The sequence below is a fragment of the Vigna umbellata genome, chromosome 2, assembly GCF_029865625.1.
Source record: "Vigna umbellata cultivar VRB3 chromosome 2, Vumbellata_1.0, whole genome shotgun sequence".
In the NCBI taxonomy this organism is placed as follows: Eukaryota; Viridiplantae; Streptophyta; class Magnoliopsida; order Fabales; family Fabaceae; genus Vigna; species Vigna umbellata.
This window is the reverse complement of record NC_142166.1, coordinates 3522168-3546078: the sequence shown is the minus strand read 5'-3', so window position 1 is coordinate 3546078 and position 23911 is coordinate 3522168. Positions and strand designations below refer to the sequence as shown.

Below are 23911 nucleotides of genomic sequence, written 5' to 3'. Positions count from 1 at the left end.
GGTTGATCGTGTTGTTAATTATCGGATTGATATATCGTACCCTGCCCACTTAATGTTTTTATATTCAACATATAAATACGTAAAAATCTAATTTTATAAACCGATTTTATAGAATTAAATTACTCATTTTTTTAATATATACATTTGTATTTTATTTACATCTTAGACATATTTATATTATTTTAATAGATTTTTAATTTTATATTCTTTATATGTATGACAAATTAGTTTTGATATAATCTAAAAGATGTTGTAATTAATTTTGATATAAAATTAGGATAATGATATTTTGACATTTTTTTGATAATATTTTAACATTATTTATGTGTCATTATGTGAATAGTTCAAAATTATTTCACAATCAATAATAATAATCATAAACACTAATATGAACTAATCACAGAATGACACATAGATAGTGTTAAAATATTATAAAAAATGTTGTCAAAGTATCATTATCTATAAAATCAACTGGTGATTTGAAGGGAGTTGATGGATGATCGGTGGAAGCAAGTTGACATGTTCATAAAAGAAATATTGAATATTGTAAATAAAATGAACTCCTTTGAGAAAGTTACTAAATTTTTATTTTCCTTAAATACCTTGAGTTGAAAAAAAGGAAAGGAGAAGTATTAGTTGAACGATGTCCTATTCCTAACTTTGCTCCAAAACACTCATTCACCAATTTAATCTCTATCCTACCATTGGCATGACTCTTCTCCATTTTTGCTCAGAAAAAAGTTTCCATGGCTTCTCAAAGCTTGCACGACGGAAAGAAATCACAAGCCAGAAGAGCATTACGATCGCTAGCCATAGGCCTAGCAGTTCCCTTCAGCCTAACACTCACCATAATCATTCTCTTCGGTTCGGGACGAAGGTACAACAGCGTATCAAAGCCCTTCTGGTTCGCACCACTATGGTTCATTAACTTGGCTTCGTTAGCTTCGTCTTTGTTTATGGGTCTTGCAGCATGGTTAGTTTGGGCTGACGGTGGCTTCCAAGGAGAAACCGACGCAATGTCTCTTTATATAGCTCATCTCTCTCTCAGCATTGTCTGGCACCCTCTTGTCCTCATCATGGCTGCTTATTGGCTTGCTTTGCTTTCTTGCATCATCAACTTTTGCACCCTCTTTATGTGCTACTTGAGGTTTAGAAAGGTTAACCCTTTTGCCAAAGATCTAGCCAAACCTTGTTTGGCTTTCGCTTTGTATCTTTCTCTTGTTAGCTTCAAGCTAATGTTTATCTGATTATTCCTTCATCGTCACTTTCTGCAAATTCTCGATTCTCTTAGGTACAGAAACATGTGTAATCTTCAAATAGTGTTACCCTATTTTAATCTCCTTCGTATTCAGCATTAGTTAATCATTATTTCTCAGATATCTCGAAAGCTTTTCTCCTCGTTTTGCTGCATTCTTCGTTTTCGTTCACACAAAAACAGTTTCTGCTATATGTTTTGAAGTTCATGGCAAAACCAGGAAACAACTGTAAACAATCACTTTTCATGCTGTTAACTTCGTAAAAATTAACGTAATAAAACATGTAGTTTCGATGTGTTTGCTTGTTGTATATTATAACAATATATAATTTTCTTTTAAAGAGTAATTTTATTAAAAACAAAAATACAACATTGGAATAAAATCAAGATCATGATAAGAAATGGTTTAATCCAGACCTTTTTTATTATTATTTTGACTAAAATATTTCTTTAGAGTCTGTAAAGTATCTTTTTGGGTTTGGAGTACTGTAGAGCATTGTATGAAAAATGAGTCTTGCTCTTCATATGAATTATTATTTGTTCTGCAAAAATTAATATTAAAAAAATAAGAAAATTTTAGCAACCGATGAGTTATTGTATAAAAACAGATTTAGCAACTAATAATTCAAAATAATTAAGCAGTGAGAAATTGTAATACATAAAGAAAAAAAAACAGTGTTTCAGTTTCAATTAAAAAATTAATCACGTTATATAATCCTTTCCTCTTCCAAAATTAGCAATTTTTTCATGGTGATAGTTTATATGTTTGGCAATACATATAATGACAAATAAATTAGTTTATACAAAACTTAATCTGAATTTGTAATAAGGTACAATATTTTCAAGTTTTTATTTGTAAAATACTATAGTTAAAATATTTTAAAACATTCTAAACACAACAACACATGCATGGAAGAGGCCAAGTGTGAAAGGGGTCTAATTAGAGGACCACAAAATTTAAAAAGGATAAGCAATTGTTTAGCATTTTTTTAATTCCTGATATTATCATAAAGTACGTATGAAATGAGAACCACAAAATTTAAAAAGTATAAGCAATTGTTTAGCATTTTTTTTAATTTCTGATATTATCATAAAGTAGATATGAAACGTTTTCTCATTTTAAGTCTGTGTTTTTCATACTGCCTTGATTCTTTTCCTTTTCAAGTAAAATATTATGCTTGAAAAAGAATATTTTGATTGAATTTTTTTTTATAACATTTTGAAATTAAGTAAAATATTTTGCTTGAAAAAGAATATTTTGATTCAGATATTTTTATTACATTTTGAAATCATAAACGTATATTATATCAAAATATTATAAAAAAAATCTGTGTTAATATATTTTGTTTTCTCCCATAACCTTTTAGATGTGATTTTATTTTCTCTAAAAATACTTATCTATTCTCATCTATATAGAAATTATTAATATATATATACACACACACAGAGAAAAAATACACGTTTTTTTTATTTCGTGTGACTGTAGAATACTATGTTTGTCATTGCGAAGAAAAGTGGGATAATGTACTAATTACTGAGCTCAGAGTATTTCCTGACATTACAGTGAAGGTGGTTTCCTCAGTCCTTCCGAATGTTCTTCAGTTTAAACTATGAAACATGGTTGCATGTTATATTGCTCCATGATTGCTTAATAGATCCGTCAAATCCTCCCTGTGTACCCAAAAACTGAAGACGAAACTACTAAAATAGTGAGAAATACATATTGAATCCATTGCCTCTTTCAAAACCTTTCTCCACAGCAAATCAGTTCACACATAACTCTGCAAACTGTATTACTGTAACTATCAGAGATTGGATCAAAATTATCATCTTTAACGACCAGTTTTCCTATCTCCGTAACACTTCAAAAAGCTTCAGTATCTAAGTTGCGGTTCCAATCATTAACAATGTCTCTTGTATTGAAATCTCAGACAGAACAGTCCAAACTAAGATTGGCTCAGAAGCAGAAGAAGTTGCATCTTAACAAGAGATAGACTCCTTCCTCGGGCGCTTTACCAACAAGGGGGAATGATAACATAGAAAGAACAACAAATTCATCCAGCAATAAAGAAAGGAATTATTCCGAATCTGACAATTGTTCATTAATCAATTTATCCACAAAATGAACCAACAAAGTCCAGGAAGAATAGACACAGAAAAGAACGGCATTTTTTTTCTTTTCAAATAAATCACTATAACTCAAAGGCAAAACAAATTAAAGATTACAATTTTCAATACTATCATCATCATCATCACAGGCAGCTACAAAGCAGAGTATTGTGGCAGCAGATGATGAATATCAAGTAGCAGTAGTATGAATTAGAAAAATGAACCAACATCACCAAGTTTGGACTAACCCCAACTTTGGCGTCAACCTCAATTTTTTGGGGTCACCGGGACCACAGTTGCAACCGCATCAATCATATATTTCTGCAATTTCCGAAATCGCGCTGACAAAATGTAACCTATAAGCTCCACGATCAAGAAGAAGGGAGCTTGATAGCTTTGAAAGCAGGGTGAAGCAACCCAAGGTCATCCTTGATCTCAAGAGGGTTGCTAGTATCATTCCTCACTTTCTTCACCCTGCGACTAGCAAGGGACTGGTGAGTGAAGCCATACATCTGCAGAATCTGGTTATCCCCAAAATTATAAGCCCTATCCATCTGCTTCAAGCACCTCTCCACAGGGTAATCCCCAAACTTCCCGCAAGGCTTGCACCCCACAAAGTGGGTCACCAAAGGCCACCTATGATCCCCAAGTCCCGGATGATAATTCTCAATCATCTCCTCATAACGGTCCACCAAAATCCCCCAATACCCGTGCAAGTAATAATGATTCTCAAGGTAAACCTTGTTACCCCATGTTTCCTTCCCAGTGGCCAACAAATAAACCATAGCAGATTGATCATCAGCTTCAAAAACAGGCCTATTCTTAAGCTCCCTAGTGAGCACTTTCCCAGCCTCATCCCTAATCTTCCCTTTAGGCCCCATAGGAGCCCAAGCATCAAGAATATCCAAAGACCATTGGCAATTCCTCAAAAGAAAACTCCCAGTGTTCAACCCAATCCAATTCTTCTCATCATACACCATCTCATTCCACCCGTGCATAACAAAGTTGGAATCTTTGTACCTCTCCCAGGGAACCTCAAAAGCCATGTCGGTGAACATTGCATCACTGTCCATCCACCAGAGAAACTCCACTTCAGGGTGCGACAGTAAAAGTTTACGAATCAAGGGAAGCTTGGCCCAAAACCCTGCCATCTCAGCGTCCAAAAGAGCCATGTTGTAGAAAATCTCAATCCCATGAACCCTACAATAGTCAATCTTGTTCTTGATCGATTTCACAAGGTAGTGATCACCGACCGGGTTTTCACACGGTTTGGGGGACGAACCGGTCACTAAAAGTACACGTGGCTTGTTGGGTCGTATGAAGTTAGGGTACTCGGGGTTGGCTCGGAGCCAGGCTCGGCGCTGTTCATCCCAATCAGAGATTTTGGGTCCGAGAGTGTAGGGAGCATTTGGGTCACGCTTTTCGTCCTCTGTGGGAGGCTCGTCCACGAGGATCTTAGAGAGATCGAAGGTGGCGTAGTTGTTAGGGTTGGAATCGGCGTTGGAACCGGCGTCAGGTTTGGTCTCCTCGAGGACGCGGCGGGCGCGGGCGGCGGAGATGTGGTGCCGGATCTCGTTGAAGTCCTGCTCCGGCGTACCGAACTTGCCAGCGCCGATTGTGCCGCGGAGGACGACCACCGTGAGGAAGAGGCAGAGGAAAGTCACCGTACTGTGCCGGCACGCGCGATGAATCTGCCGCACGCGCCGCGTCCCCAAGCACCGCTCCAGCATTGTCTCTCCGAGTCAACTCGGCGGAATTGAACGCGTTTCTCAGATGGCGATTCGCAAGCGGCGGAAGGAATAGAGAGAGAGAGTGAAGAAGGAGTGTGAAGAGACGCGTGATTAATATTTAAGATGCTACAAAACATATTATGTCGGTGCAGGACAGGTGTTATGCCATCTTTTACCTGTGTAATTTTTGTCTTCAGTTAAGCCTATGTTTCTTCCCATTACCAATTATAAATATATATAAAAAAGTATTAATTAATACATATATATATATATATATAAGTATTATTACATTTTCGTTAATGCGAATATAATATTTATTATACTTTTTAAAATTGCATTAATTGTAGTTTTAGCGCGTCGCATGTGTTATGTTGGGTGGCACTGATGGTATACAGCTAAGAACTGCCTGGGCCTTAGGAACATGTATCCCCAGTTCGCTTAATTTGGTCCATCGTGTTGAAAATTGTTAATTATTTATTATTTTCAGTTCGCTTAATTATTTTTTGTATGTGAAATTATTATATTTTTTATCATTAAGCTTCAAAATATTTTGAAATATTTAAAATATTTAAGAGGCAGTTATTAGCCCTGGTTTTTTTTTCTCACTATAATGATCATAATAGAGTTCAGTGGATAGTTATGTGAAACAAGAATAATTTAAAAAATCAGAACTACATTCATCAATAACAATAATAACAAACAATTATAATAATATTAAATATTTATAATAATATTATGAATTCCTTTAAATAGAGAAAAAAAAATGAATATTGATCGAGAAGGAAATTACAGTAAATTAGAATCTAGATACTAAAAATAAATGTAAGTGTAGTCTTTTATGTAATTTATTGTTTTTATTTCAATTGCAAGGACAATCTTTTATATAATTTATTATTTTTGTAAGATAAATATATTTTTTATATACATTTTTTTTATTTTATAGTTAGAATTAAACAAAAATAAATAAATCCATGGAGAGAGAGATATATTTAGAGAAAATACTATATGATATTAAATTACAATGATGTTGGATAAAATTAAAAAGAAAATACAATTTTGATACTTAGAAATATTTGAGTTATTGAGCTTAATTTTTTTTCAAATAGTTTTTTTTTATTTTATGACGTAAAAATCCCTTTAAATAAAGGGAACATATCTTAATTGTAATATATTAAGTTACATATATGGTTGTGTATTAAAGTTTGCTTTTATTAAATATGAAATCAATTGATATTTTAAGAAACATTATTATATGATTTTAAAAGAGATGGATATTAAAAAAAACTGTTAGGGAAACAATTTAGAAGGAAATTATTTTGGTAGAAAAATATTCTTAAAATATGCAGTAACTTTGATAGTTATAATTTTCGAAACATAGTTTATAGTGAATTACCTGTGTTATATTTCAAATTAAGAAATTAATTATATTGTTTTAAATGTATTTTATTTAAGAGGATGATTAATTATACAATAGATAATATGTTGCATTTATTTTAAGAAAATAAAATTATGTTCTTTCTTATATTTAATTTTTTTTATTGGCGGTATTTTATTATTACTTTGTTAGTGTGAATTGACTACTGGTTTAATCCTGTCATAAATACAGACTAGCTAAGGTGTAAACTATTGTATTATTTTGTGTTTGAATTTGGTTTTATTTACATTAATAGATATGACTCTAATAATCTTGTAAATAAATTATGTACGTAAATTGAGTGGAATAAAATTTACAAATTAGAAAAAGTATTTATTTGTGATAAAAACAGTGCTATAAAATATTATGTTACTTTATGTATTAAAAAATAATTTATAGAAATTTCATTTTAATATGTTTGAATTTAAATAACAGTTTAAATTATGTTTCATAATTTGGTAATATTTTATTTAGTTTTTACAGTGTAATAAAACTTTACATAATTAATAATTCATAAAACTTTATATAATTAATAATTCATAAAGTAGTAAAAGATGGCCATGTAACTATGTTACTACAACTTATCCAAAATAATTATACTAGTATATTAAAGGTTTTATATCAATATATTTTAAAAAAAATTAAAGATGATCGAAAGATATAAGCCAAACACAACTCCCACAATCTTATATCTATATAGCTCTCTTACCAATAAACTTATATTTATTTTTTTCATTTGCTCATACAAGTAAAAATAATAATTTTAAAAAAGTATTAAACATAATAAGCACAAACATGAGAGGAGAAGCTAGTTTATAAAAAAAATAATCATATAACAATTACATTAATTTTATCATAAAATAAGTGTATTTTAAACATTCATGAAAAAAATAAAGTATACGTTTACCAACTTTATAGACTCAATTTAAATATTAATGTATAATTCTTTGTAGTTTTTACACGTATGGTGGTCTCTATTACCCCGCAAAGTCATGGGACAATGAATTCTACCCTGCCACACATAATAGTAGTCCTTTTAAGTGAACCCTAATGTCACTCTTAACAATATGACCTTTTGTCTCTCTTGCTACGTAACCAATTTTACTCTACACGAGTCTTAAATGAGTATTAAAGTTTCAAGATAAACTTTCAGTACTACTTCTTGCATCAATGAAACACTAAATGAACACTATTATAGAATCTCCCTACAATATTTCTGAAATTACATCAAACTTGTACTTCCATCAACAAACATGATTCCACATCAAATTCTAAATATCAAACAATCATTTATATTTGCATCCATCCAAATATCAAACAATCATCGTATATTTTCACACACGTCCGTATCCATTAACAAACTCATCATCTACAATTTCATACATCATTATAAACATGCATATTCGTCAATGAATCTATCAACAATTCTATAAACAACCATATAACTTATCTTATTCCAATATTAAACCAAAATCACAAATAAAAATTGTTTTTTTTAATATATAAATTAGGACAAACACAAGGGACTATATTTTCTAACTACAAACCTCTAATTAAGATTTCACCGGTCAATGTAAAAATTCATGTGTCTAAGACCATCAAAATTTCAACTTGATTTGATAGTTAACAAAACAATAATCCTTTTTTTTTCAAGATGACCCAAACTAGAAAAACAAGGTGGCGTACAACGTTGGAAAAATGACACCCAACTCTACAACACTCTAGGATTCACTTATTTAAGTGTGCCTGACAATTAAAAAATGGGCCTAACATCCCCAAGTTAATAGTCATTTTTTAAGTGATACCTGATAGCACTGTGATGGCGTCCAACAACACTGCAATGACGCCTGACGATATTTTAAGTTTGATTTAAGTAATTTGAAACTCTTTGAGTCAATTATAAGTGTTACAACATTTTAATGATCACAAATTTCCTGCTTCTTAGCTTAATTAGTTTCATATTATCCAATTGAAATTTCATACAGACATTCTCAACAACTATTAATTAATCAATTTTAAGATTTTTACAAACTAAGTACACATTAACCATGATTATATATACATATTCACATATAGTTTAAGTAAAATTATTTAATAATTCAACCTAATTTAGCATTTTGCATTAAAAAAAAATCAATCTTTCAAATAAACTAAATATGCAATTTCACCATTCAAAATACGACTCATCACCGATTTGATAACGAAAAAGATAAAATTTTGAGTGAGAAAACTTAGGAAAAGAATAAGACTATAAATAGAAAGAGTTGGAGAAGAAAATATACACGATCTTATTTCTATAAAGCTGTTGGATTTTTTGTTTTTTTTTTAAAGAAAATTGTTTTTCATTCTACAGGGTTTTACATTTTATATTTGTTTTTATATTATTTTTATAAAAAATAATGCAAGCTTAGATTTTTTATAAAGAAAAATACACGAATTAATTAATAAAAATAAGTGAATATTACAATTTCTATTATCTTCCTGAATTAGTTAATGTTTGGATAATTTTTTTACACTTGTTAGTTTGGAAAACATATTTCAAATTTAATGAATTTTAATATATATATATATATATATATATATATATATTAATCGATTATTTTAGTTATCACCAACTGATAAAGGTTATTTAAATAACAAATAAATGTTACTAATTGAAAAATACAACATCGATGATCCTTTTTTTACTTTTTATTTTTTTTAATTAAATTATGTCAAAATAAATCAACTCATCTGAAAAACTTTTTTTTTGTTGTTGTCAATCAATATTCATTTTTATGGTGATGTTGGTTGGGGAGGGTTTTAACATTTAAACGTGTATAGACTACATAATCCTCTCCTTGTACATTGATAATAAAATATTAATTGACAAAAAAAAATCACAGAAAATCCTGATTAATATTAGAGCAGAAAATTATATACTGATTTGATGATGATTTTAATAATTTTTACATCTCTTATTGATAATTCCTTTCTCCATTACTAACTCATCTCGGTGTGATCAAAACACAAAACACAAATGAATCTCTAATACAATATCAAGCAAATTTACAATGAAAATACATTTTTTTTATTTTTTTTTATTTTTTTTAACATAATAATTTACTAGGTTAAGTTGTAATTAATCATCTGAATCAAAAATGATTTCATACATCTTCTCAAATAATTGAATCAAAAATGGTTTCATACATCTTCTCAAATAATTGATTAGTTTAAGTGATAATGGATTATGTTTGACGATAAAAACTTTACATTTGCAAATAACAAATTAAATCATGTGCATTAACAATCGATTATATTCGTTTAAAAATTAGTCATAGCTTACTCGATGACCATGATAATAAATTATAGTCAATAATAATGCATTATTTATTTTAGTAACTTCAAACACCTTTAAAAGAGAAAGATCTTTCTCATTCAACAAAACTTCTTCTTGCACCTCTATACATTTCTATCAGCACCTCCACATGTTATGGGAAAAGACATTTCTGCCTTTATCTTTTTCTATTTTCTTCCTTTTTCACCAACGTACCCCTCTCCCTCTTCTTCCTCCAAAAAACATTATGAACTACAGTTTCAAAATACAAAATACAAAATATGTTGCACAGTCTGATAATATATATATATATATATTTTATTTTAAATTTTATAATTGGAAGTGTATTCTTTATTTTAGAATTCAAAATAAAAACAGTTTGTATTTTATAATTCAAAATAAAAAAAAAGGTAAAATTCGAATTTTTAAATATATGGAAGTACAAGAAAAAAAAATTACAAAGTTGCAGAAAAAAATGTCATTGATACAATATACAATTTTTTTTTTATATATTTCTTTTTCATTTTGATCGAATTGTCTTGAATTCTTTTTGTCTCCATAATCATTGAAGGTTGCAATTAATTATCCTCGTTAACGAATTTTAACAAGGATTTTTTAAAATCTCTGATCAGGTTAATTATTAAACCTTTTCATCTATTTTTTTTCTGTTATAGGTATTCATTCTTTTACATAAATAACAATGTTATAGGTATTCATTCTTTTACATAAATAACAATGGTCCATAAACAGTAATTCCAATAATTTAAATCACAAAAATGTGTAATTTAAATTACATCTCTTATGCTTAAATTCAAATAGACAAAGAACTAAGAAAATTAAATATATGAGTAGACATAAAAGAGTGTTTAAAGTGGTTGAGAAAGAATTTTTGAATCGAATTTATAATAATGCGGGAAATGTACATATGAATGAGAAAATATAAATAACATTGAAAATGATTAAATAAAAAAATGAGAATTTTATTTAATTGAGAGTTTTAGTTTATAATATAACAATGCATATAATTTTCTTTATTTCTTTTACTGTTTGTATTTATTTTACTTGGTTTTTATTTTTAAAAAAAATTAATTGAGTCTCCAGTAAAAAATATTGAATGTAGTCATTTAAATGTGTCAATACTATTTGAATGTATCATGTGGATTTTAAAATAAAAGATTATTATAATTTTGATGGGAGTCCTTGAATTTTGACACTTGACGGATGATATTAATGTGAAGTTAATGGAATATTATATTAAGTTTTTTTCACAAAAATATAAACTAAAAACAAACAAAAATAAATTAAGTGTTTAAATATAACAAAAATCATATTTTGAAAATGTTTTTATCTTACAACCTTCTACAACCTTCGGTGACGTCCCATGTAAAAAAAATTGTCGAACACCTATACATTAAAGACATTCCTTTCAAACGATATTAGTAGATGAAAAAGTCATTAAATACCTAGTATCTATTGTAACAATTAATGGTAGATCAAATCTGAACCCAACCCAACCAACTTAATCTAAATTCAATATTTTAAAATTAAGATTTAATCATTTAATTAATTAGATTCAGTTATCTGAGTTACATGCTAATTTGATCAGATCTTTCGAATTGTGAATTTTTATTAAATTATTTTTTTAATAAAATTACATAAATATTGTGTATATTTAATTATAATAAAGACACGTATTGCTTTAATAATAATAATTAATTAGGAATTTTTTACTTATTATTAATTTTTAACATAATAGTAGTATATTAAAATTTTAAATATATTTATGAATTTATAAATATTTTAAAATACAAACGAGGTATTCAAAAAAATTCAATTTCTTATGAAAATCGGATCATAATTATCTATTTTATTATTCAATATTATCTGTTCATTCAATTTAATCCAATCACATGCTTAAATTTAATGAATTAGATCACAGATACAAATTTTTTCTCACCCTAGTAAAAATAGAGCTATGTTGCTAACCATGTGCATTTGTTTTTCTCATGCAAACATAAATTGGTGAAATGTTGCTTTCATTTTGAACTATTTTAATTTCTTCCATTGAGTGTAACATACACGTGCTTCAATGTGAAGATGCGAATGACAAACCTCATATCCAATGTGTATGTTTTTCATTTTCTTTTTTTATGTAGGATGCAACCAAAAAGGAAAAAAACTAAATCTGAATTATATGAGTAGTTGGGTGATGTATGCTGAAAGTATTGTTGAGTTTGTTGAGTGTTAAGTTTGGGAGGAACTAGTTTTATTATTTTACATTAAATTTTAAATGTTAAGTTTTTAACAATATTCATACCATTTTTAGTACAAGTTAAATAGATTAATATATGTGATTGATATCAATCATTTATTTTTTTAGTCAATAAATTTTTCTTTCACAATAAACTCATAATAAAAGACATTTTCACAAATGAATTTCTACATTTGTTAGAATATTCTTCTTTATTATTTAAATTCCAATAAAGTTTCTAACATGAATACCATCATTTTGCAAATTAATCATAAATGAAATTGTAATAAATAATTTGGAGACATATTTATTTGTGGAATTTCTTTTAAAATAGATTTATCGTGGAAAAGTAACCTCCACGATACTATTGCCTACATACATGACATGATACATACACATACATAATACATAATACATAGATAGCATTAAAGTAAAGTAGATCATGACACAAGACTCCTGGCTCACCCTCTCCAACACAAGGCAATTACACCACCACACACTGACACTCACACAAACACACTATAAAACCCGAAAGCGGAAACTCTTTCGTCCTTCAACCAGCTTCTCTCTCTTGGCGGCGGCTCTCAGTTCTCGACCCCAAACCCCAGCTTATTTCCATTTCTTAAATCAAAATCGTGTATACCTAGTTTCATTTCATCTTTCTACAAGTTATTTATTTAATTACATATACACACACGATAATTATATTATCACACGGATAAAATCATAGAGAAAGGTTGAGGTTGGAGAAGAAACGAAAATGGATTTGGTGGAGGAGAAGAGGAAGCAGCGAGAATTTGCATTAGCGTCGGTGTCTGAGGTTTCTTCTTCTTCCTCTTCATCTTCTTTGTCGGGTGTTGCTGTGTTCGCTGGTGACCGTCTTCAAATTCGGAACGAATCTAACCTTATTCTTCTCAGTGCTCATCTTACAGATGTTCAGGTTCGTTTCTGTTTTTTTTTTTAATCTCGCCAGATTCTTTGGTTTTTTGGTGTGTTCACTTCGTGATGGAGTGTGCGGCAAATGGTGTTGTGATAGTAATGTCTCTGTCTTGGTTGCGGTGTATTGAAATGTACGTTTTTGTGGTATACAGCCATTCAGGTTAGGTCCTATTGAATCTGTTTGCATGGTGGAAGGGTCTGATGCGGACAAACAGGTACACATGTGTAAACACCTTTTGCTATCTCATCTATCTCAGCTGGTGTTGTTTCATTTGGCTCGCACATTATAAGTTTTGTTACTATTTTTTTTGGTGTTTAGAAGATTTGAGCTTCAATTAATTGGTACTATGGTACTTGTATTCTGTGTTGTTTTCTGTATTTTTTGTTAATTTGTTTTCAATAGTGATGTTTATGCTTGTTTTGGGTGAGGTTGACACCATTGCTTAATTAGTTGATGTACTGCATGCCATATAGATATGTATGTCTTTTAACTGTGCTATTTTTGAACCAGACATCGTATTCCAGTGGAGTCGCTATACAGTTTAGAAATGTGGAAGAGAGTGAGGCCTTCCATTGTGTATTCCAACAATGGAAGAAGGAATTCAATGTTCAAGGTGCTGTTTTGGAAATTTGTGTAAACCTTCTTGTAGAATGCCATTTGACAAAGTCTGTTTTTGATTCTGATTACCTCGGTCATCTTTGGTTTGCAAAATAATATTTATAAATCAACTGCATTGTTGCCGCTGTTGACAATTGTGTTAATTTAGATGAAAGAATTTCATCATTCAATGTGCTTTTAGATTTTCTGAATGGTTAGATGGTTAATGGATGTTTAAAGAACTTGTAATAGTAGTTTGCAGTGTTGAAATGATACACATGAAGTTAATGTGGATCTCACTATACTCAGAAGCATTGTTTGTGTTGTATAACCTTTATGTTTTTTCTTTACAGTTAGCAATTTGTTTGTATTTTGCAGTATTAATTAATTTCTGTTGGTTAAAATATTTTTCATCTTCAAATCTGTTCATTATTGTTCACTCCATTCATGCTTACATTGGTTATTTATTGGTAATATAATATATTTGTTTAATTATATATTTGATTTTTTTATTGCAGGAGGAAATTTACCAAATGGAACTAATGTAATAACTTCTAAAAGCAAGTTTGATGAGAAGATAGAGTCATCTTCTGCAAAAATGTATTTTCATTATTATGGACAACTTCTGCATCAACAAAATATGTTGCAGGACTATGTGAGGACAGGTTAAACATAATTATATTCTATGGTTTTATATTTAGTTATTTTACTTTTTTGACTTCTTTCTATTTATTTACTGTATTGTTGTTGTTTTTCTTTAGGAACCTATTATGCTGCAGTTATTGAGAATCGGTCAGATTTCATGGGCCGTGTAGTAGTTGATGTTGGTGCTGGTAGTGGAATTTTGTCATTATTTGCTGCCCAGGTAGTTTAACTCTCTAATCTGCAAAGTCTATATGCCAAATGAGATTGCTTAAAAATTCTGTGTGACTTTCCTGTCCAATCTTTCTTTCCGCACTTAGTTTCTCTCTACTAAACATTGGACCATGACTGGTGCAGAGGACTAAAATTAAAAATATCACATGGCCTGGCTAGCTGAACCAACAAAGAAACATTTACAAAAGAAATAAAATTCGTCAAACATTTTATACTTCAAGGGGGGAAACACTTGAACTCGACTAAACTTGACCTCTTTTGCAAACAGACTCTCTAAACTTCAATTTTGTCCTTAATGATAGTTGGACTTTACTCTTTTTTTGTATGTAAATTATTTAATTTCAATTTTATCTCAATTAATCTTCAAAATTTACTATCAATGTCAGACTTCCTATTTCACAGTAACTCCATCACTTTGATGTGGTACTCTGTTTTACAGCAACAATTCTCATGCTTTTGATTCCTTTTACTTGTCATATGACACTCTATCTTACATGTAATATACATGTAAGTACAAAAAATTGCATCACAATAAAGAAGATATAAAATATAACAATTAGTTTTAATATATATCATTTGAATCCTAATAGGTATAATTCTTTGGCAAAAATTTGTTTCACCTTAGTTTGTAAGTAATATGAATTACAAAGGCTTGCTTCCGTGAACAAATAATATTAGAGATCATAACAAAGTAATTAAATAATAAGCATAAATATTAAATATGTCATTATAATAATCTCTACCCTACGCAGCAATGAAAAATCAATCAATTGCTCCCTGAAGTACTCTGAAATTGCAAATGAGTTTAACAATCTGAACGTCGATAGATATTCACCATGACTTTAGAAACTTCTTTAAAAATGAAATTCTTATTTCTGCTCAAAGCTCAAAAAGAGTCACACTTCCCTGACAGTGAAATGGCGTCAATAACTAACTTTGTTAAGTTGTAAGGTTTTGGGTGTGCTTCCTGAGCCCACATAATACTTTTCCAAGAAGTGGGTAATTTCTCTTGCTTCATAAGGAACAATTCTTAACCCTAGACAACAGAAAGACTGGAACTACTCTTATTTTCTTTTGTAAGAAATGGTGTGTTTCATTATTGTTCTGTCTTGTTTCCAGGCAGGTGCAAAACATGTTTATGCTGTGGAAGCATCTGAAATGGCAGAATATGCACGTAAACTTATAGCTGGGAACCCAATACTCGGACAACGAATTACAGTAAGATTTTGCCATAGCTTCCTTTAGTAGTCATTGTTCATTAGTTATCTGATTGTTTAGGACTATGTCAAGTGATATGTTTACATATAGGTTATTAAAGGCAAAGTTGAGGATGTTGAACTGCCTGAGAGAGCAGATATTCTGATCTCTGAGCCCATGGGTAAGCTTCTGTTTTACTTTCTTTTGTCAATTAGAGAATGATCTTGATAATCCATTAAAGTAGTCCATAGTGCAGGCAGGGTGCTGCAATAGAGTGCCCCCTGCTGCTCCTAAGGCATTTGTCAGAGCACAAGTTGCAAATGCTCCTACATTTGTACCCTAGGTAGACAAGGCTCTACGACCCACATGGTCTGTAACCATACTCAGTTCTTCATTGCAACTGTAGTTATTTTGGAGGTGGATACTCTTTTCCACTATTTGCAATTGACTACTGTGTAGTCCATGCATAAGTTAAATTTTTGTCAATAGATTTTTCTGCTGCCGCCTTGTGGTGTTGAGATAAGTTATCATAGGAATTTGGAAAGGCTGAGTGTTATATGGGGATCAGCAGTTTTTTAATAATTTTGTTCATAATTTATTAGTCAGGAAGGTTTCTCCGTTGTTGCGCAGGCACCTTGTTAGTCAATGAAAGAATGCTGGAGTCTTATGTCATTGCAAGGGATAGGTTTCTCACCCCTAATGGGAAAATGTTTCCTAGTGTAGGAAGGTAATTTGAAGCAAACTTTCTCTACTTTTTCGTCTTTTGTGATTTATTTTTCTGCTCCTAACCTTGTTTATTACTGCTGCAGGATTCACATGGCTCCCTTCAGCGATGAATATTTGTTCGTTGAAATTGCTAATAAGGTGTGCAATTATTTGTTGTTTTACAGACACATTACTTTCTTACACCTTGCACTTCTTTTAGTTCTTTGATGTAACTGGATTACAGTACTCGAAAGATCCTGCTTTCTAAAAGAACAATTATTTTGGCTTTGTAGAACCCTATTTGTTGGATGTTGGTTTTTAAATTTTCTTTCAGACTTGTACCATCATATAACATTCTTTTAGTGATAGTTGATAAGAGAAAATATCCTTGTTATCAGACCATTGTTTTAAACCAATCATTTTTAAGATATATTATTCTTCTTTTCTGAATTTCATTGATCAATATTGTTCTATTTTACCTGTTCAGGCACTGTTTTGGCAGCAACAAAACTATTATGGCGTTGATTTGACGCCCTTACATGGTACTGCCTTCCAAGGATACTTTTCTCAGGTATCGCTCAAGCTTGGTTTCAAAAAATGAAATGAAGATTTCTAACTGGTCTTTTCCGATAAGAATAGGGGTGTATTTGGAACATGTCTAAAATGTTTGTTGGTGATCCCCTTGCACATTATATGTGATATCTGTTTCTGGAGATCATAAGGCTTACAATTCACTTAGAGACGACAGTAGTTATTGTTTTGTTCACTTAGACATATGAATGCATTTTTATTGTTTGAGTTGCAACATCACCTGTTTTTCATACTATTCTGTGTCAAATTCATGATTCTATGAGTCATAGTACTTGGCATTTACATAGCAAGCTGAAAATGCATTTCAATTGGTCCATATGCAGCTTTACATTTAGTTCTGGCTTTTTTGTTTATATTTTCCCTTGTTACCTCTAATTTTAACATAATCCTCGCTTGGTTTCTTTCCTTTCTTCCTGTTGCATTCCTGATGCAAGCATTCCATTCTGTCAAACTCATTGTCTCTTAATAAATTGGCACCTATTTCTATTATCTTGTAAAATATTTGCATGCTTATTGAGAGTTTGTATTAAGTGACAATGGTTTAAATCTAAGGGTAAAATCAGGATCTGCTTCCGTTGTAACATAGTTGGAGTGCCTGGCAAATAAGTTGAGTTGGAATAATATTTGTAATTCACGTAGCAAGCTGAGGGCTATACTGTTATTTGAATTTCTAGACTTGATATTATCATTATTATTATTAATTATATGGTTGTCTTTCATTAGTTTACATTTTTAATTATCTTCATGTATATGTTGTAATTTTTTTTTTGTCTGTAGTGCTTCAACAATAAGTCGTTATGACTTTTGATATGTTTTCATGAATGATTTTTGGAGTTGCCAATATTTCCTATTCATTCTGAATTGATAATACTAGTTACCATCGAATCTGCCTCTCAGGTTTAATCCTCTTTTTCTCTCGATTTCCTTCTAACATACGCCTTTCTAATATGGGGTTCTTGTCTATCAATGTAATGTTTATTGTGAGTACTTTGTTGGTCTCAGTAAAGATGATCCAAACATTGGGTTGTGGTAAATACAAATTAATTAATGACAATTGGTGGTGTGGTGCCTACTGTAGAGAAATGGTAGAATCTAGTTAAGTCGTTTAGATGTGCATGATGAAGATCAGTAGGAGCCGGATTTAGAAGAAAAGATTTGATGGAGTGTAGCCCTATTGTTAGAGGTAGAGGGAGACAGAATAATTATAGTTGAAACCATTTAGAAGGATTAATCTTTCCTGTTAGGAGATGGTTAGTTGTTCTTATTAATGGTGTCATATCTCCATGATTTGACATTTTTACGATTTGTTTAGTTTTCTCAATCCATTTCAAATTCCATGGGCTAGACTAAGATGGGTAAAATGAGTGTCTTAACCTTTACTAGTCGATTAGCTTTCTGTTTTTCTATGATACGTGTTGTTTTCTGAATTCTTTCAGGATCCCACATGCGAAACAGAAATGGGTAGAATAGAATTGAAATGTTTCTCAACATTTTCTATTACTAGCCTTTTGCCTCTAGGGATTCCCACGAGTGTGCCATTATTGTCAAAAGATTAAAATTGGACTGCTATGGTTTTTAAAATTTATGTTGTGGTGAATAAATTTATTATATATTCTCCCACTTCACTTTTTTCTCTTCTCCATGCAGCCTGTGGTCGATGCTTTTGATCCAAGGTTGTTAATAGCTGCTCCTATGTTCCATGTGATAGACTTTACCAAAATAAAGGTGAGAATCTTCTCAGTTATATTTGGTTAGATGGTTACTTTCCAGAGATCCTACCGGCTGATAAATTCCACTTTCCGTGAAACAAACTGATATCATCTCCACAGTAGTACTCCACCTAATGCATATATACCAGCATATTTCTGACAGGAAACTTGTTAATAGAAGTATGTGACCTGGTAGTTTGTATCCATCAATTAATCCTTTTGGTCTATTGCTGGATCGCGGTTGTATTCCTTCTTGAATTATATTGTATCAATGTGCTCAAATCATGTTTCATTCTGTAGGAAGAGGAGCTATATGAAATTGACATTCCTCTTAGATTCATAGCCACTGTGGGTGCCAGGCTACATGGGTTGGCTTGTTGGTTTGATGTGCTGTTCAATGGAAGGTAATCGTTCTCTTCTACGTGATCAATATTGTCTGTTTTTTCATTCATCACTTCTTTGTGATTGTTTGCATAAGACAATTTGTCACTCAATTATTCCAAATCCGCAGTACTGCTCGAAGGTGGCTTACCACTGCCCCTGGTTCACCTACAACCCACTGGTATCAGTTACGCTGTGTTCTCTCACAGCCAATATATGTTGTGGCAGGGCAAGAAATCACTGGCAGGATGCACTTGATTGCCCACACTGCGCAGAGTTATACAATCTATTTAACATTGTCAGGTTGGTAATTGTGTGTGTGTTTTCTTTTTTCTGATTTATTACTATATTATATCTTGCACCATGTTGTGGATGAACAAATTTCAATTTTCATTTAGCTAAAACATGGGGCCCTGGTGCTGAACAAGGAGGGATTCTTCAAACATCATCCTGTAAACTTGATCTGAAAGAACCTTACTATAGAATGTCTCAACCGCAAGCTTATCCATTAAACCAAGATCAGCAACCTCAAGTACTTCTACCGACACAAGTATTGAATTTATAATCCAATATCTATTTTTTAACTTCTTCCTGCAAGCTTATTGAGTATGAATCTATGGAAGAAATGCAATTTTGTTTAAAAGAGTAATAATGCAATGCAATCTCTTCCTGTTTCCTGTACTAGTCATTTCTGTAACAGTCAGTTTGTTTGCCAGGATATAAACATCCAATCTCAAGATTTGGATGAGGTGGAGATGATGCAGCAGCCTTCGCCCAAGTCCTGTGCTCAAATTGACTCCCTCATGCAGAATGCATAAAGTTGATGAATACTTTATGCTTTGTAACATGAATCAACTTGTTAGGGGAATATGTCCGTCTTTATTTGGATATACCCCTTCATTGTACATCGATGTTTTTTCTATCTATTGTGAGTGATTGTGCTGCAAAATCCTGTATTCAATTGCATCGTAATTTATCCAGCAACACATTGCATTCTTAAGCCTGGTAAAATTGTGAGCCTCATCTTTTGAGGTATTGCATCTGCCTTTGAAAGGACATGTCAGGTTCATAGGGGAAAAGCGTTATTTTTTCTTAACTCGAAAGACTTGTTGCTCTTCATTGCTAATTGGAAGTGAAGTTTTTATTCTAAATTATATACCGTTTTTATTCCTCTGTAAGTATCTACACTGACAGGCTGCATGACATGGTTTTTTTGTTGGACGCAGTTTGGAAACATGGTGGTAGGGTAGTGTATTGATCTAAATAATTCTTCGAAGTGCAAAACATTTGTTAGTTTGATCCTTATTTTTACTTCTCGTCATGGACAATGCTAACTATAAGCATTAAATGATCCTTGGTGTCTGGAATTATCTATGTAACTTTACATTTGAGGATTAAATCGGCAATTGAAGTAGCCGAATTGACACCAATTCCATTTTAATATACAACTCCACTATCTAAATACTTCCCTGCATATTCTCTATATTTTAACAAGGAGAGGTCTAAGTAAGCCATTCATAATTTTAAGAAGAGTAGTCGTTCATGTCCCTAATTTGTCTAATTTAATTTCTGTACAAAAACTCAATATCTTTTATGTAATGTTGCTAGTATAGTAATTCTTGTATTTTATAAGACAAGAACTCCACGAGGACAATTAGACATGCCAGATAATAGGATGACATTTACTACATGAAAGACCCTAAGCCTATCAATAGTCACTCCCTCATATATGAATCCACCATGACCAATGAAGAGAAGACTCAACTATACCATTGTTGGTTAGGATATCCTTCATTTCAAGTTGTAAAATTTGTTTCCCTTTCCTATTTAAGAATTTAAAGATAGAAAGTAAAATATAATGATAGTGTCAATATGAATGTAAAAAATTTACAAGTCAAAATATCATTTTTTAAATATTATCACCTACCATCCAAAAAATTATCTGTGACAATGAATAAGAGAACTATTTCAAGCAGCCTCATCTTTAGTCGCAGAATATAAGAGAAAAAGATAAGCCTATCAAGCTTCTAAATATGACATTTGAACCTATGCCTAAACCTCCTGGGCCTAGAGAAGCCTGCATCTTAATCTACACATATTTATAAAAAATCAAGTTTATTCAAAGAGAGAAAAGGTCACTCCAGAATCTATGTCCAAGAAACCAACCTACACTATTACATGATGTAACTATTTACTATCCTATATGGATGATTGTTGGGTGCATGGTACCAACATGGATGATTGTTTGCTCATGGAAATAAAATAAGGATATCTAGCTTTTTAAAATAAGGATAAAGTATTTTAAAAAAATTATAATCATAAGTATTTGCTTTCTTTGAATTAATTTTCTATATTTCTTAAAGTAATCAAGAGATTGGTGTATTTATATTCGTCCATTATTCTTAGTAAAATAGAGAAGAAAATATATTATTCTTTCTAAATTTGAGAGTTATCAATATCTTGAAATCACACTAATAAAAGAAGGTCCACCCTTGCCAAGAGACCTTAAATCCAAATCACAGAAATAGGAACCTGATTAGTGAACTAGGACAAAGTACATATCAATAAACGAAAGGCAAAATTATTAAACAAATCGGTAAACTACAAGAATCAATAGTAATAAAATGGCGGCTAGAAGACTCGATAATTTTTAAAATCTTAAAATTGTCCTTTTTGTACCATTTTTAGCTTTTATAAATTTTACTATCTTAAAAAATTATGTATAGCATTGCTTATAAATCCAGAAGCTACAAGTAACAGGGTTTAACAAAGTATTATGGAAATTAAAGTAATAAAAGTATTCTTCTTTATATTATGCTTTTTTACAAGACAGAAATTCTTTCAAACATCTATCTGTTTTTAAAAACTGAATATAGGGAGAGCAAATCGATAATGTGGCAACCGCTATATATAGAGAGATTACACAGTATTGTAAATGGAGCAAACTGACTGAATGAAATGTTATTTCAATATTGCTACTCAAGAAGGTAACACTGAATATAAAAAAAAAATTTGACACTCATGAAGAAACATGAGCTGAAACACAGCTAAACTAAGAGAGAAAGCATTTCCTTTTCAGGGCTTAACTATTTTCAACATTGAAAGTGCATGAATTGGTGGCAACTTGGATTGGCAGAAGCTCTGCCACAACTCCATCTTCTGTTCTGCGTCCTTAGTCAGTGCCCCATACACGTCAGTTGCAATACTTCGGGCTGCATCTCTTGCCTCTGGAAGTCTATCATTCAGTAAATCAGCTGCCACTTCAATCAGTTCAGCCAACCCAAAGTGCTCCATTTCTTCAAGACCCTGCTCACATTCACATACCTTAGAACAGTGCATAACACAAAAACAAACAACGTAAAAGAAAGAGTTAATGTCTACATGTGTTTGTAATGTCTACTCACCATCTTTGAGACACAGTTGGAGAGAGAAACAGCAGCCTTGGCCCTGACCCTAAGGTTTTTGTGACTCACATATACCCTTAGTTTCTGAAGCAGAGGAAGAGGGGTCATGGAACTAACCATTGAGCTTAGTGCCCTATCAGCTTCTTCACACACAAACCTTTTATCTTGGGAAGCTTTTAGCAGAAGCTGCAGCAGCTGTTGATGTTGAACCAAACAACACATTCCAACCCATTAGTTGACAACAAAAAAAAGGATGTTTAAAACATGTTTCCTCAAGTTCTGGTCAAAATTTATCTTTTTCACAACATTTTTACAAATTTAAGAACTAAAACCACCTTTGAAAATGTACTGAGTAAAACCAATTTTGATGAAAAAATACATTTTCAATGAACCCTACAAAATAGATCATATCAGAAAAATCTGAGTTAAAGTACCAAGCCATCAAATGCATCAGAGGTCTCGGGGTCAAGCAACTTGTCACCAAAGGCGTTGAAAATATCAGCAGCTGCCATAATTGCGGTTTTGCAAAGGGCACTACGAGGGTTCTTCATTGTCTTCGTCACCACCAACACAATATTTCCCCTGCCCACGACATCATCTCATTAATTCCTCGAAAATCAATTGCCCCAACAGTCAAAGCTCAAAACTTAAAAATAAACATATAAATTTAAACAAAGAAAAGAGCATAAAATATCCCTTACAAAATAGGGAATAGAAGGGGTGAGTGGAACACCGCAAATCGCCTAGCATTGTTCAGAGACTCACAAACTTTGGTCCAATTTTTCGAATTCAAATCTTCAATCAAACTCTGCATTTCCAAACATTTTTATGTTTCAGATAAAATAATCCGAAGAGATTGAATTCCAAATCTTTAATCGCACAGCGGGAGAAAGAAGAACACACGCAAACCTGAATCTGAACTTCGGGATCGGACAAGGGTTTGAGGTTGTCCGAGGAGACATAGTCAACAGTGGCATCCCCTGATGAGGGCAAGGGAACTTGGTTTTCGCCATTGACGACAGCAGCACGATCTTGCTGCTTTTGGGTTGCAACAGCGATCTTGGGTTGCTTTTTGGGTCTCTCTGGTGTTGTTGTTGGGAGAGCGTTGTCGATGGGTCTGAGAGCCATTGTCAGTGTTGCAGAACAAGAGAGATGATCGAGAAATGAGAGTGAATGAGAGTGAGTGAAAGATTTGATAGATTCCAAGAAAATTTTTGGGGCTTAGGTTTAAAAATGGAAAGAGACGTTGGGGTGTTGGGTTCGTAACGGTAACATTTTTAAGTGGCAAGGCTTGTTTGAAAATGAAACGGTGTATGATATTATTAGAGTTTGAGATTGTTTGAGGGTAACATATATATTGTTTCAATAACCAAAATAAGTAGAAAAGAAATATAAAAAAATTTCTTTTGCTTAACTTGACGAGTGAAAAGGAGAAA

The 23911-nt window shown here is 31.6% G+C and overlaps 3 protein-coding genes and 1 pseudogene across 4 annotated transcripts; 2 read left to right on the top strand and 2 right to left on the bottom strand.

Moving 5' to 3' along the window:
- The first annotated feature begins 725 nt into the window (after window positions 1-725).
- On the top strand, window positions 726-1264 carry LOC124826812 (translocator protein homolog pseudogene; annotated as a pseudogene).
- Window positions 1265-3332: 2068 nt separating this feature from the next.
- Window positions 3333-5262, bottom strand: LOC124826809 (xyloglucan 6-xylosyltransferase 2-like). Its single transcript, XM_047299749.2, has one exon. It carries the CDS (start codon window positions 5092-5094, stop codon window positions 3736-3738), a length of 1359 nt encoding a protein of 452 aa, XP_047155705.2. The 5' UTR covers window positions 5095-5262; the 3' UTR covers window positions 3333-3735.
- A 7277-nt stretch (window positions 5263-12539) lies between these two features.
- LOC124826808 (putative histone-arginine methyltransferase 1.3) lies at window positions 12540-20225 on the top strand. Of its 2 annotated transcripts, none has more exons than XM_088105765.1 (15): window positions 12540-13015; window positions 13167-13229; window positions 13526-13628; window positions 14131-14277; window positions 14374-14477; window positions 15608-15706; window positions 15797-15866; window positions 16316-16412; window positions 16495-16549; window positions 16878-16961; window positions 18629-18706; window positions 18991-19094; window positions 19202-19374; window positions 19470-19603; window positions 19788-20225. In XM_088105765.1, exons 1-15 carry the CDS (start codon window positions 12836-12838, stop codon window positions 19887-19889), a joined length of 1593 nt encoding a protein of 530 aa, XP_087961891.1. In that variant the 5' UTR covers window positions 12540-12835; the 3' UTR covers window positions 19890-20225. The 2 variants fall into 2 exon arrangements, with proteins under 2 accessions (XP_087961891.1, XP_047155704.2); XM_047299748.2 differs by having other exon boundaries at window positions 12543-13015; window positions 19470-19621.
- Window positions 20226-21944: 1719 nt separating this feature from the next.
- On the bottom strand, window positions 21945-23771 carry LOC124826789 (ARM repeat superfamily protein). The gene is made up of 5 exons (XM_047299727.2): window positions 23385-23771; window positions 23177-23283; window positions 22910-23057; window positions 22476-22670; window positions 21945-22377 (listed from the first exon to the last, which is right to left on the bottom strand). The coding sequence occupies exons 1-5, from the start codon at window positions 23601-23603 to the stop codon at window positions 22147-22149; spliced, it is 900 nt and encodes a 299-aa protein (XP_047155683.2). The 5' UTR covers window positions 23604-23771; the 3' UTR covers window positions 21945-22146.
- Between the last annotated feature and the right edge of the window lie 140 nt (window positions 23772-23911).